This window comes from Kryptolebias marmoratus, linkage group LG19, assembly GCF_001649575.2.
Source record: "Kryptolebias marmoratus isolate JLee-2015 linkage group LG19, ASM164957v2, whole genome shotgun sequence".
NCBI classification, from domain to species: Eukaryota; Metazoa; Chordata; class Actinopteri; order Cyprinodontiformes; family Rivulidae; genus Kryptolebias; species Kryptolebias marmoratus.
The window spans coordinates 332,007-345,853 of NC_051448.1; the positions used below are offsets into that span (position 1 = coordinate 332,007).

At 45.3% G+C, this 13,847-nt stretch overlaps 2 protein-coding genes across 2 annotated transcripts in view; one reads left to right on the forward strand and one right to left on the reverse strand.

Annotated features, from left to right (window-relative positions):
* cfap61 (cilia and flagella associated protein 61) overlaps nt 1–5,318 on the reverse strand; it is a 20,969-nt gene extending 15,651 nt beyond the window's left edge. The window contains exons 1-7 of the mRNA XM_037981691.1: nt 5,211–5,318; nt 4,959–5,110; nt 4,383–4,533; nt 2,536–2,612; nt 2,375–2,442; nt 1,923–2,043; nt 889–1,021 (exon numbers count right to left, since the gene is read on the reverse strand). Coding sequence (XP_037837619.1) covers nt 889–1,021; nt 1,923–2,043; nt 2,375–2,442; nt 2,536–2,612; nt 4,383–4,533; nt 4,959–5,104 — 696 coding nt within the window. The 5' untranslated portion in view covers nt 5,105–5,110; nt 5,211–5,318. The remainder of the gene's footprint in view (nt 1–888; nt 1,022–1,922; nt 2,044–2,374; nt 2,443–2,535; nt 2,613–4,382; nt 4,534–4,958; nt 5,111–5,210) is intronic.
* Nucleotides 5,309–12,928, forward strand: crnkl1 (crooked neck pre-mRNA splicing factor 1). The gene is made up of 14 exons (XM_025003061.2): nt 5,309–5,498; nt 7,526–7,678; nt 7,783–7,874; nt 8,238–8,396; nt 8,725–8,891; nt 9,062–9,240; nt 9,325–9,495; nt 10,108–10,299; nt 10,388–10,447; nt 10,522–10,602; nt 10,940–11,179; nt 11,688–11,789; nt 11,871–12,119; nt 12,364–12,928. Exons 1-14 carry the CDS (start codon nt 5,451–5,453, stop codon nt 12,820–12,822), a joined length of 2,352 nt encoding a protein of 783 aa, XP_024858829.1. The 5' UTR covers nt 5,309–5,450; the 3' UTR covers nt 12,823–12,928.
* The last annotated feature ends 919 nt before the right edge of the window (nt 12,929–13,847 follow it).

Here is a 13,847-nt window from a genome sequence, read left to right on the forward strand (position 1 = left end):
TCAATCTGCAGAGGAGAACCATCTGATCAGATCATCTATCTGCAGAGGAGAACCATCTGATCAGTCTGGGCAGAAGTTTCACCAAACATTCAGACTTTATCAATGTGTTCCAGGAGTTCACAGCTTCAAAGTTTCCCCAGACCTGGAATATACAAAAAACTCAAATCTAGACTTATTGTGTGGTAGTAGCTGAGAGTCGTCCTCAACATGTTCTCTGAGCTCTAACAGCTCTGGTGAGATCTCATTAAATCACATGAGATTATCATTTATGAAGTCTGACCAAACATCTACAACTCCTGCGTTTCCTATCATGAGATGATCTTTGTTTAAAGCTCTGGCAGCGGGTGATATGCATTCCTTCAAAGAATGCTAGGCCTTCAATTTCCAAAAGCTTTTCAGGCACATCTTCCCCTCAGCAGCTGGAAACCTCAAAACACTCGGACTTTTAGGAACCATGAAACAGTTATTAATTCTAACAAGTTGAGTTATAAAACAGAAGATTTATAACAGAAATAAACTCTCTGCAGTCAAATATCCAACCATCAGGAAGAACGTTGGACCCAACAAGTTCAGTGAGAGCAGGTCTTGGCCCAGAATCAGCTCGTCTCTGCCATATGCTGCCATCAACACATGTCATCTGCCTGGGGGGGTGGAGGGGGGATCTGTCCCGGGTCTCAGGAGAAAACCCAAACCCCCCCTCTGAAATCTGTCACAGCACCATCAGCTGCTGTGACGTTATTTAGAAACAGGAACAAGAAAACTCAACAGAATCACTGAAAACCACAAGAGAAGGAGAGACAGAGCTACTGTGCTACATAACCAGAACCTCAGACAGCAGAGTGACGGTTCTGGTTCTGAGCTCCAGGGAGTCATAAAGTGGGAACCAACCTCACAGACAGCAGAGTGATGGTTCGGGTCCTGGTTTTGAATGATGTCTAACAGGAAGTGCGATACCTCTGAGGCAGACATCATCATGTCCTGCTGGTCCAGTAAGGGCAGGATGTCATTGTGGTCTTCAACCCTGAAACACAGAGGAAACACACAAGGAGAATCACCAGGAGGACCTGAAGACGAAGCACACACAGATTAACCTCCCTCCCTCCCGAGGGTTGTTAGGGTCACTCTCAGGAGGGAGGGAAGTGATATTAATCTGCAGGAGAGAGGTCAGGTTGCTTCGTTTTGAAACTCTAAGGGTTGCCTACATTCTGGATGACCGAGAGTCTACATGAACATCAGTTAATTATTTTAATCAAATAAACCAGCATGTTTGTGGATGTGTGTTGGCTGCAGTAACAAAGTGTTTGGTTTGTTGCAGGAACATATTGCTGAAACATGTTTGAGGAGCAGAAAGGGCAGTTTGGGGCCATGACAGCACACAGTTTCACAACAGTTCTATTATTTTACAGTTTCAGTCATCATTGTGTCTCCTGTTGCAGAGGACATCCTGAATGTCCCCTGAATGTCTCCATGTGAGTCAGCCATTTGTCTCATCTCTAACAGCAGCTCTGAACAATGTTTGATCAGCTAATACAAATAAAAAGTGAATTAAAATGAGAGAATATAAATAAAAATGAGAGTAAATTTTAAGTAGTAGCTGAAAGTAATGACACACTGTCTGAATGCTGACAGATCGTGAGAAATCTCAAAACATTGTATGTGACTTTATTCTCCAGGTCTGACCAAAACAGCCATTAATTTATCATCATAAGATGATGAAGTTGATTTAAAACCTCCTGGTAAAACAAGCTGAGGTCTTCTGCCCTCTGGTGGCCAAACTGTTTATTACTGCAGCTTTCAGCTTTTCCAGAGTGACTCAGTTCTGTTCGGAATCTTATAAAAAGTCCAGTGAGTCCAGAGTAAGAGTAACAAGCTGGACTGAACTCACCTGGCAGGGCGGAGCTGGAGCCGTGGACTGAACTCACCTGGCAGGGCGGAGCTGGAGCCGTGGACTATAATCTTCTCTGTGGCAGATAAAAGCCAAACACTGAGGCCCCGGATCGGTCAGACGCTGAAGTGGCTCAAAGATCTCATCCAGCGCTGGTTCTGCACACAAACATCATAAAATGACTGGAATTAATAAACAAACACTGACGTTAAAGTCATTCATCACAAATGTTTCAGTTTCTGACCTGAAAAATAAAAAGCTGCAGAATCGTGTTGTTGAAGTAAACAAAGATTTTAAATAAGCCGTTTAAGAAAGAGCCTCTTCATTTTAATTTTTTCTTATTTATTACCATGGGTTAGTTAGTGCTAAATGTGCCATTAGCAGTCATTATTAAAAATAATTAAATTCCTGTGGATCTTCTGAAGACCAGCAGCTTGGTGTTTCAGGACCCTCAGTGGGGCCCCAACCCAGACTTTGAGAAGCACTGACCTAAAGCAGCAATGTTTGGGGACAGAAGGCAGATGTGCTCCAGTTCAGCGGCAGCAGCAAAGACAGTCCTGTGAGCAGAAAAAGAGAAAGAAGTTAGAAACTGCAGCAACAGCAGACAGGATGGGTGGTCGATCAGCAGTTTAACAGAATTTATTTCTGACCTTATTATTTGTTTTGCACACGATGAAGAAAAACCCGTCTGAGACACGAAGAGGTGGAGGAAGAGCGTGTTCAACGGCTGCAGAGGAGACACCAAACAGAAAGCTTCAGACACAGAGAAAAAGGTTCTGATCCACACTGACCACGTTACAACATCACAACAATATGACACCTCCTCATGTTGCTACTATGTGCCACAACATTATGACCACCCACCACCACCTCATGGCCACCTGCTGCAACGTTACGACCACCAGGCTCAGTCCAAATGAACTACATGGGTTTGTCTTCCTGTGGGCCCATCAGCTGCAGGAGGGTCCATATGGGTTTCTATGTGCCAGAGACAGCAGCCCAAGGCGGGGGGGCCTTGGCGCTCTGACTCTAGCCTACCAGAGCTGGCTCTTGGGACATGGAATGTCAGCTTTTAGGTGGGGAAGGAGTCTGAGCTTGTGCGTGAGGTTAAGAGGTACGGATCAGATATAGTCAGGCTCACCTCAACACATAGCGTGGGGTCTGGAACCAATCTCCTTGAGAGGGGCTGGACCTTATTCCACTCTAGAGTTGCTCATTGTGAGAGGCGTAGGGCTGGTGTGGGCCTAATTATAGCTCCTCGGCTTGGCGCCTGTGCATTGGAGTTTTCCCCAGTAGATGAGTGGGTAGTTTCCCTGCACCTTCGAGTGGGGGAATAGGCTTTAACTGTTGTTGATGCCTATGTCGAATGGCAGTTCAGAGTACCCAGCCTTTCTGGAATCCTTGGTGGGGGTGCTGGAAGTGGAAGGTGCTCCAGCTCAGGACTCCATCATTCTGCTGGGGAACTTTAATGCCATGGGAGGTGGGAGTGAGGTGCTGCCTCAAGTGGGGGAGTTTAAGTATCTAGTGGTTTTGTTCATCACTGAGAGAAAACTGAAGAACAAGCACAACAGATGTGGGTTCTGCATTCTGTATTGCTGGTCAAGTCAAGTCAAATGTATTTATATAGCATTTTTCAGCAACAAGGCAGTTCAAAGTGCTTACTAGTCCATTGTGATGAAGAGGGGTTGAGCTGCAAGGCAAAGCTCTCTGTTTACCAGCTGATCTACATTTCTATCTTCACCTATGGTCATAAATTTTAGCTAGTGACTGAAAGAATGAGATCTCGGATACAGGCGATTGAAAAAAGTTTTCTCTGCATGGGTAGGTGGGCCTGGGAAAACCTTGGAATCCTCCTGCAAAAGCTGGACGAAAGAAATGTCTAGGCCTCCTTGACCAAGCTGCTTCCCCTGCAACTCTAGAACAAGCGGCCGATAATGGATGGAGGGATAGAAGGATGGATGACCACACGGTTACAACTACCCACCAAAACATTATGAACATCCACCTCATACTGAGCAGGACCAGGGACTCCTCTGAAGGTCTGCTGTGGTTTCTGGTTCAGACTCATTAGCAGCAGATCCTTTAAGGCATGGAAGGTATCAAGTAGGACCTCCACAAATTGGACTTCTTGGTCCACTATGACATGTTTTTCCCAGGAAGGAGACAAGTTGACCCAACCATCCACATGACGAAAACCTGAATTAGACCAGACCACCTGCCAGCCTTCAGCACCCATGAAACAGTCTCTGGTTCTCTGATTCTCCTTCCTTGGATCGGTTCTGACCTCATAGAGCTGTAGGTGTGGAGATGTTCTGACCCAGCTGCCCAACCATCACAGTTTGGTTCTGGTTAAAGTCTCTGAATGTTCTTCCTGAACAGAAAGTTCACCTGCTATCTGACAGACATCACCCGCTAACGGGTAACCATGGTAACCAGGTACTCAAACTGTGGTTATAATGTTATGGCTGATCAGTGTAAGTTACTGGATGATACCAACCGTGCATCTGTCAGAAATGAAGTGTTGGTGCAGGAAAGGTTCCCAGAGACCCTGATCCACCAGTTCTGCCGCAGGATGATCCAAGAACGAGGCGTGAGCCAGGATCCGGTTCTGATCATCAGACACGGTCACGGCTAGGTTGGCTTTCTCTCTGACAAGAGCAGGACAAACACCACAGAAGAAGAATTAAAACTAAAACAATCAAAAAGAGAAACATGTGACACTATTCCTCAAACAGGATTTTAGACACATTCATGCATTCAGTGGCCTATCAGTGAGTCAGACTAACAAAGACCCTAATGAGCCTCAGGAGGGAGGGGAGGGAGATTAATCTGCAGGTGAATCAGTTTACAGAAGATCTCAGCTTTAAAAGCTGGAACTCCACCCTCTCTGCTGTTTGAACTGAAAGCTTGTCGGATGAGAAGAGAAACGTCTTCAGCTACTGAGTAAAAGTCCAGCTTGTTTTTGTTTTTTAACCCTTTTGGGAGGATTTATAGTGTTTAACTTGTAACAGCTTTTTAATCTGTCCGTGCTTAAAGTTTTAATAAAAGCTTAAAAACGGGTTATTTGTCTCACAGGAAATGGATGACATTGATCCTTCCAAAAAGCGCCTGGTCTGTGGAAGTGATGAGGGCTCGGATCCCCTGCGCGTCCGCAGATTCAGTCCTGCTGACGGTCACAGCTTCCTCCTGACCGTCGGCGGAAGTTACACTCCTCCTCATCTTCTCCTGGTGCCGTTATTCAGGGTTAAATGTTCCCAAAACATCAGTTACTCATATCAGACACATAATAACAACAAACAGAGTAAATATAATCCGATTCGCTCACCTTGTTGCGCAAAATTCAACGTTAAACTCGATAAACAACAGAAACTTTTTAACTCCGAGTTTTGGTTTACCTCGGTTGCCATGACAACACTACAGGAAGCCGCAAGGCATTGTGGGTGGTGTCATGGTGGCTGAAGTTGGAGCAGACCGAAACGTTGTTGTGACTTTAGTCTCTAACTAGTCGTTGCTGTTGAAACTCGTGAAGTTTTAAGTATTTTTGGTTCAGAATACCGGCAGCAACATGGCCTCCACGGCGGCGGGGAAGCAGCGAATCCCGAAGGTGGCGAAGGTACATAAACCGGAGAGCGGGAGCTAACAGCGGCTAGGCTAATGCTAACACTACAGGCATGCTAAGGGGCTAATGCTAACAAATGAGTCTTCTGCTGTTACGGTTGTTCCATCAAGTTCAAACCTGTAATCCTGAATTCTGGTTTAAAAAGTGACGCTAAATAATGTTTCCGGTGTGTGGGGTCAGTCATATTTGGGCTCGTTAACTTTACCTTCGCGTGACGCAACCTTTAGTATTATGTGATGTATTTTACCTTTATTGAAATACCTGTTTCTAATAAGCAAACATGATTAAATATAGTTGTAGGCATACTGCAGTTAAAATAATCAAATAAAGCTGAATTAAATATTAAATGTGTATATTCTGTATACAAGTATGTAATTATAAATATTTATATGTCAATATTTATATAAAATATTAAAAATACCGATGGCTGCCTACAGCCATCTGTAACAACTCTTTAATGAAAGCAGGATTATGAGCTACAACAAAATTTAATTTACCTTTGGGATTAATGAAATATATTTTAATTTGAATGTAAAACACTGGAACAACTTAAGTTTCTGACTTTACATTACCCTGAAATCTGGACAGGTTCAGATCCTGGCTGTTGTACCTCATTATTCCAGGGTAGGAAAAGCCAGTTTTTAAATCTGTTCCTTGGCCACCACTATCCTACAAGAGGCAGGGACACCTGGATAGGTGTCCAGTCCATCACAGAGACAAATGAGACAAACAATTCCCACTTTCCTTCACACCTAGGTTCACTGGTTACTCTAAATTGTCTTTAATGTGTGTTATTGGTCTGTGGGAGGAAACTGGAGAAATCATGGGGAGAACATGTAAACTGCACACAGAAAGGCTGGAAAATGAACCTTTTTGCTGCCCTCTACTTATACCAAGAAATACAGATCAGCAACAATAAACTGTATTTAGATATGTGTGCCTTAAACAGCAGCAGATGCAAGTAAAGAGAAAACACCATAAAATTCTAAATGCTATAGATTTTTGCCTTTTGGTGCTTGTGTCTGAGCGCACGCTGGGCTGTAGGAGGCTCGATGGTGACCAGCATTCAGGAGGGTGAGTCTCAGAAGCTCACTGACGTGTCGCCTGAATGTTGCACATAATCAAAAAGTTTCTGCAACAAATCTGAAAACAGTTTCAGAGTGACTGCAAGCGCCTCAAACTGTTCTCAAGAGTTCTCGATGAGTTTTCTGAGTCCTGCTGGAGCTGTGCTCTGACAGAAACCTTCTGAGGATCAGCGCCGAAGTCCCGCTCTAAAAACCACACCGACGATCAAACTGCCTGTCCTCATTTCTCAAGTGGACCGCAGCAGATTAAATCATAAACGTGGGAGCAAGGTGGGCGAACATATGCAACAAAACAACGTGCACGGCCAAGAATACAGTTCTGCAGCCGTGCACATGAAAATAAGATGTGATTTTCAAAATTTGGCAGTTCAAAACATGTAAAGATGGCTTGCTGGTCACTTGGTTTTTGAACACTCAGAATTCAGTGAGACGGAAAATTCATGCGTTTTCTCACTATTTTGCATCTCCAACAGTAAGAGCTCAGTCAGATAGCTGTGTTAGCAAAATATGTCACAAACCAGTGGGTGGATTTGAATGAAACTCATTGGCTGTACATCTGAAACTGATTAACTGCTGGAGCCAACTCGTATCAAGATGGCCACCACAGCTAATTGATCTTGGCCCACACATAAATGGCTGTCTGTCTGTTAGTTAAGATAATTAAAGGAATTATCAGATCTGAAAGTGAACTCTAAAGTCTGAGCAGCGCCAGAGCATAAAAGCTAAAACAGAACCATCCGTTTGGTTCTGGATAAAAGTCTGGCAGCAACTGGAAGTTCTGGAAGTCAGTTAAAACCTGTGGTTCTGTTCAAATATTCTGGGTATCAGTCCAGAAATAACACAGATTATTGTTCGGACTGTTGAAAAGGACCAAAAAATGATGCTAAGTGTGCAAACAGGATGCAGCATTTTGTAAGAGTTTTTGTTGTGTTTCAGGTGAAGAATAAAGCTCCTGCAGAGGTTCAGATCACTGCTGAGCAGCTGCTGAGAGAAGCGAAGGAGAGGGAGCTGGAACTTCTGCCACCACCACCCAAACAGAAAATCACTGATAAGGAGGAGCTGAACGACTACAAACTGAAGAAGAGGAAGGTGGGTTCACCAGAATAAAGTCTACACAGTTGGCTTTAAAATGTTCCTTTTTCACTTTGATGAACTTCTTTTTTATGCGCCTAATGTCACTCCACATCTTTAAGGGCTTTGAAGACAACATCAGAAAGAATCGCACCGTCATCAGTAACTGGATTAAATACGCACAATGGGAGGAAAGCCTGAAGGAGATCCAAAGGTATCTCTCTAGGATTACATCTATTGTTGCTGCTGGTGGAAAATAGACTTCTAATTATCTGGATGCTGATCTACACAGTTTTCCCGTTTAACGACTTCCACATCCTTCAGAACCATACTCTTTGAAATCTGCTTCAGCTTACTAGCTAACTCTGTTACTGCTAGTACTACTACTGTTACTGCTAGTATAACTACTAGTACTAGTAGGGTTACTGCTAGTACTACAACTGCTAGTTGTATGAATTCAGACTTGGATCAGATTTAGTACTCTGATGAATTTAACAAGGATTCGGCTACTGTAGGGCAGCATTCTACTATATTTAGCTTGTAGCTAGTGATTTGGTCTCCCACGTCTCTGCTTTAGGGCTCGGTCCATTTACGAGCGAGCGCTGGACGTCGACCACCGGAACATCACTCTGTGGCTGAAGTACGCCGAGATGGAGATGAAAAGCCGCCAGGTGAACCACGCTCGCAACATCTGGGACAGAGCCATCACCATCCTGCCACGGGTCAACCAGTTCTGGTAGGACAGACCTGTAATGCTCCAGATCCAGGACTGAAAATGAAATATTTTAGTGTTAAAACAGAAAAACAACTTTACTGCAACCACTTTGAGGGGCTGAAGTGCTGCTCCCTGTATAATTTAAAAACCTGAAGACAAAACGACTCACAGCAGGAAGTCTGTAAAGTATTGGAGTCCTCAACTCAAGCAGAAAACTTAGACTAAAAGTGTTAATGAATCATTTCTGCTGTCTGTTGAAAAGTTTGACCAAGTTTAGGTTGGAGATGAACAACTTCCTCGTTGTGTGTGATTGTACAGCACGTCTTCCACACTCTGGTCCTCTCCTCAGGTACAAGTACACCTACATGGAGGAGATGCTGGGGAACGTGGCCGGCTGCAGGCAGGTGTTTGAACGCTGGATGGAGTGGGAGCCTGAGGAACAGGCCTGGCACTCCTATATCAACTTTGAGCTGCGCTACAAGGAAGTGGACAAAGCCCGCACCATTTACGAACGATATATCCTTCAGTTGTGGAAGAAAAACGTTATTATTTTTAACACCCAGCTGCTAAACTAAATAAGTAAATTTATAACCCAGTTAGATACAAAGAGCAGTGGCTCATGGCAGGTGGTGCAGCCTCTGTGGGATGTGTTTCTGCCACGTCTGACTTCTTTAACTCCTCTGCACTCGTCATCGTTCACCCCGAAGTGAAGAACTGGATCAAATACGCTCGCTTCGAGGAGAAACACGGCTACGTTGCTCACAGCAGGAAGGTGTATGAGCGGGCCGTGGAGTTCTTTGGAGAAGAACACGTGGACGAGAACCTCTTCGTGGCCTTCGCCAGGTTCGAGGAGACGCAGAAAGAGGCAAGTGCTGCCACGACTGTTTTCACTTCCTGGACTGAACATAGCTTTGAAAGATGCTTTTATCGTGCTTTCTTTCCTTCACAGTTTGAACGTGTTCGGGTCATTTATAAATACGCTTTGGACAGAATCCCCAAGCATCAGGCACAGGAACTGTTTAAGAACTACACCATGTTTGAGAAGAAGTTCGGAGACCGGAGAGGAATCGAAGACGTCATCGTCAGCAAACGGAGGTTCCAGTACGAAGAAGAAGTTAAGGTAACACACAGCAGACTCTAATCCGCTTTAGCCAATGCAGAAATGGCTCTAACTCAGTAGTTTTACTGATATTGAGCTAAAATGTGATGTGGTAGTAGCTGAGAGTCATCCCCAACACAAACTGTGAGGGTGACATGTCAGATTATCACATCAGATCAAGGTTCTGTCATGGAACCAGGGTTTCTGCAGGCTCGGAAAAAGTCCAATTTGTCCAGTTTAGCTCTTAAAATACATCTAGTTACGTCTTAAATTTAAACATTTGTTCATTCATTGCCTCTTCCATCAACTTAAAAAAAAAAGTTTCACCGCTCCGTCGGACTTCAGATGTTATTGTATAAAAACTACAACTCCCATCATGCAGCAGCAGGAGTTTATTGACAGACATTCAGCCTTCTGGTTTCTCTGCTCCTCAAACTGGTTTGTTGTCAGTTTTTTTTTTAATTTGAATGAAAGGCAGTAAAATCTGTTACTCTGAAAACAAACTTGGGTAATAATGTAGGTGATGAAAGCTGGTGGGTGACATGCATTCCTTCAAGGAAAGCAAGGCCTTTGATTTAAGGAAAGAATGATGAGAAACGTCAGGTTTGTCTCCATTCTTCTGTTTGTGTCCAGGCAAACCCACACAACTACGACGCCTGGTTCGATTACCTCCGCCTGGTGGAGAGCGACGCAGACGCCGACACGGTCAGGGAGGTTTACGAACGAGCCATCTCCAACATCCCCCCCATCCAGGAGAAGAGACACTGGAGACGCTACATCTACCTGTGGATCAACTACGGTCTGTACGAGGAGCTGGAGACCAAGGTGGGTCTTTATTCACATGTTCAGAACCAAAAGAACTGAATCATCTGTCAGTTTCAGAAGAATCAAATACAGGAAGTTGTTTTAACAGGACCCAGAAAGGACGAGGCAGGTTTACCAGGCGTGTCTGGAGCTCATCCCTCACAAGAAGGTACCGTTTAAAGATCTCTGCTCTTCTTACTGTTTTTACTCGCTGCTGATGGTTGTTTCTGCTCTCTGGTCCAGTTCACGTTTGCTAAGATTTGGCTGCTTTTCGCTCAGTTTGAGATCCGACAGAAGAACCTTCAGAATGCCAGAAAAGTCATGGTGAGCTTCAAAACAAATCCCATAACACACAATCTGCCCAAGCACCTTGAAGGACGCTGCAGCTGAAGTTATTAACTTTTAATGTCCACTGGAAGAGGGTCCAGGCTGTAAACTGAAAGACGATCTGGAGCATTTAAAAACACAAATGGGCTCAAACCTGCAGACTGTTTTTCCACAGTAAATGTTTGGGGTTCAGTGCAGAACGTCTCAGTGAAAACCATGGGAATAAAAACTACAGTTCATCATCGCAGTGATGTGCAGCAGAAGCAATGTTCAGACCTCCTAAACAAACAGAACTTCTAACATCTAACCCGTTACATTTCTGTTCTGACTTCAGGGCACCGCGATCGGTAAATGTCCGAAGAACAAACTGTTTAAGGGCTACATCGAGCTCGAGCTGCAGCTGAGAGAGTTTGACCGCTGCAGGAAACTCTACGAGAAGTACCTGGAGTTCAGTCCGGAAAACTGCACCACCTGGATCAAGTTCTCCGAGCTGGAGACCATCCTGGGAGACGTCGACAGAGCTCGCGCCATCTTCGAACTCGCCATCGGACAGCTGCGCCTGGACATGCCCGAGGTTTGGATTGTTGTAGCTCTGTCTGAGGAGTTCAGGTGTTTCTGTGAAAACACAGCACTGAAGAACTGAAACTGATCTGTTAAACAAGCCGAACAAAAGCTGCAATAAAATAAGAAAAGCCAATTCATTTCAATGAAACCTCAAAAAGTGAAATAAAGTTAGAAAACCTAATGTCACAGCACCCATCTGAACGTTTGGAGAAGTGGTTAGATGTTAAAAAATGTCCAGAAGAAACTAGAAACAGGAAACCGACGGTGTGTAACTGAACTCCAGCTCCAGGAGGGACAACTGTTAGTTGTCAGTGAAATGAAATTTGATCCGATTTGTTGTCATATTTGAATTAATGATTTGTAAAAGTTGTTAAAAAGTAACCCCGTTTATTCTGAAAACATTTTGAGGATAAATGTGAATTAATCCTGATGATCCAGTACCATCATTTTCTTCTGAGTGCAGCAGGAAACAACAGGAACTGTAAATGGATTTAGTCTGAGTTCCTGTCTTCTCCCAGGTTCTGTGGAAGTCCTACATCGACTTTGAGATCGAGCAGGAGGAGTTTGAAAACACCAGAAACCTCTACAGGAGGCTGCTGCAGCGCACTCAGCACGTCAAGGTGAGAATGCATCTGAACGACACTGAAGACGGGTCCACAGGAAGTCCGGAACCGTTCCATGACCGTCTTCTGCTCCTGCAGGTTTGGATCAGCTTCGCCAAGTTTGAGCTGTCGATTGACGGGTCCGACCGCCTGCAGAGGAGCCGGCTGATCTTCGAGGAGGCCAACAAGGGCATGAGGAGCTGCGAGGAGAAGGAGGAGCGGCTCATGCTGCTGGAGTCCTGGAGGGACTTTGAGAAGGAGTTTGGTTCTGAGAGCACCATGGAGCGGGTCAGGAAGCTGCTGCCGGAGAAGGTGAAGAAGAGGAGGAAGCTGACGGCTGAAGACGGGGTGAGACCGGTTCTTCTCAGACTTTCCTGTGTGAGCTGTAGATGGGGCCGGCGTTTTTAAACATCTGTGTTTGGCTCCAGAAGGACTTTGAGTCAGAAAACAGGAGTTTGTTGAACGTCTGCAGGGCCCGATAGTTTCCCCGATGTGGAAAACAGAATCACAGAATCGGACATGAAAACAGGATTTTACTGTAAAATTTGATCTGGCTTTTCCTAAACAGTCTGTTTTTTTCTGCTCCCGTCAGTCGGACGCTGGCTGGGAGGAATACTACGACTACATCTTCCCGGAGGACGCCGCCAACCAGCCCAACCTCAAGCTGCTCGCCATGGCCAAGATGTGGAAAAAACAGCAGGTGCAGGACGGCGACGAAGACCCTTCAGAAAAACCTGCAACGCCTGAAGACGCCACATCATCATCATCAGCTCCTTCCGATGGGCCTGGCAGAACCGCAGAGACTGAGCCGAACACGTACGACGACCGAGACGACAGCAGCAGCAGCAGCGGGGAAGAAGAGGAAGAGGAGGGAAAACAGAAACACAGCAGCGAGGAGGAAGAGGAGGGACAACAGAAACGCAGCAGCGAGGAGGAAGAGGAGGGACAACAGAAATGCAGCAGCGAGGAGGAAGAGGAGGGACAACAGAAAGGCAGCAGCGAGGAGGAAGAGGAGGGAAAACAGAAAGGCAGCAGCGAGGAGGAAGATTAATTCCTCCTCGCTCAGAGACCTTCATCCTGATTTTTTGTTTTCTTTGTCTGATTTTTTACTGACTGATAAAATGTTACTCAGAAATAATAAAAATGAAAACAGCTTTTATGCTTTTATTTTATTTCCTCTTCCTGGAACCTGACAGGCAACCAGCTCTGTTAGCAAAATCTCAACTACTGGAGGGCTTTGAAAGCTTTCAGACAGTACAGATTTAGTCTTTGTAGAGATAAAATCTGACCTGTTTAATAATTAAAAGTCACAGCAGGTTTTTTATAAAACAGACAGAAAAGGTTCTAACTTTGGCTGAACTTCCTGCTATTTAACTGTATTCTTGTCTCTCTAGTGACACCTACAGTTCAGGACAACTGCAGCAGAAACAGCAACAAACACTGAAAACGTGCTTCAACCTGTCAATCAACAAGGCTACCCCCCGCCCCCCCCCCACACACACGGTTCATATCCGATGTTCTTCAACAGTCAGATCACATTTCAGACAACTTGCATCATTAAAGTCGGTTTGATGATCGATTTAAACATTGTTATCATCCGTATCAAAATATATAAAGTCCAGTTTTATCTTTGCCATGTCCTGGATGAATGGGTCCGGTTCCCTCAGATCCGGTTCCCACTCTGAGGTGAACCGGTCCGGTTCCCTCAGATCCGGTTCCCACTCTGAGGTGAACCGGTCAGGTTCCCTCAGATCCGGTTCCCTCAGGTCTGGTTCTCACTCTGAGATGAACCGGTCCGATTCCCTCAGATCCGGTTCCCGCTCTGAGATGAACCGGTCCGGTTCCCTCAGATCCGGTTCCCTCAGGTCTGGTTCTCGCTCTGAGATGAACCGGTCCGGTTCCCTCAGGTCTGGTTCTCGCTCTGAGGTGAACCGGGCCCGGTTCCCTCAGATCCGGTTCCCTCAGATCCGGTTCTCGCTCTGAGATGAACCGGTCCGGTTCCCTCAGATCCGGTTCCCTCAGATCCGGTTCTCGCTCTGAGGTGAACCGGGCCCGGTTCCCTCAGATCCGGTTCCC

Excerpts from the sequence above, each read along its gene's own strand:
- crnkl1 (XM_025003061.2), top strand. The coding sequence starts at position 5,451 with ATGGCCTCCACGGCGGCGGGGAAGCAGCGAATCCCGAAGGTGGCGAAG. Across the intron at positions 10,300-10,387 it reads ACGAGGAGCTGGAGACCAAG|GACCCAGAAAGGACGAGGCA; the intron begins GTGGGTCTTTAT and ends TTGTTTTAACAG. Across the intron at positions 12,120-12,363 it reads AGCTGACGGCTGAAGACGGG|TCGGACGCTGGCTGGGAGGA; the intron begins GTGAGACCGGTT and ends TGCTCCCGTCAG.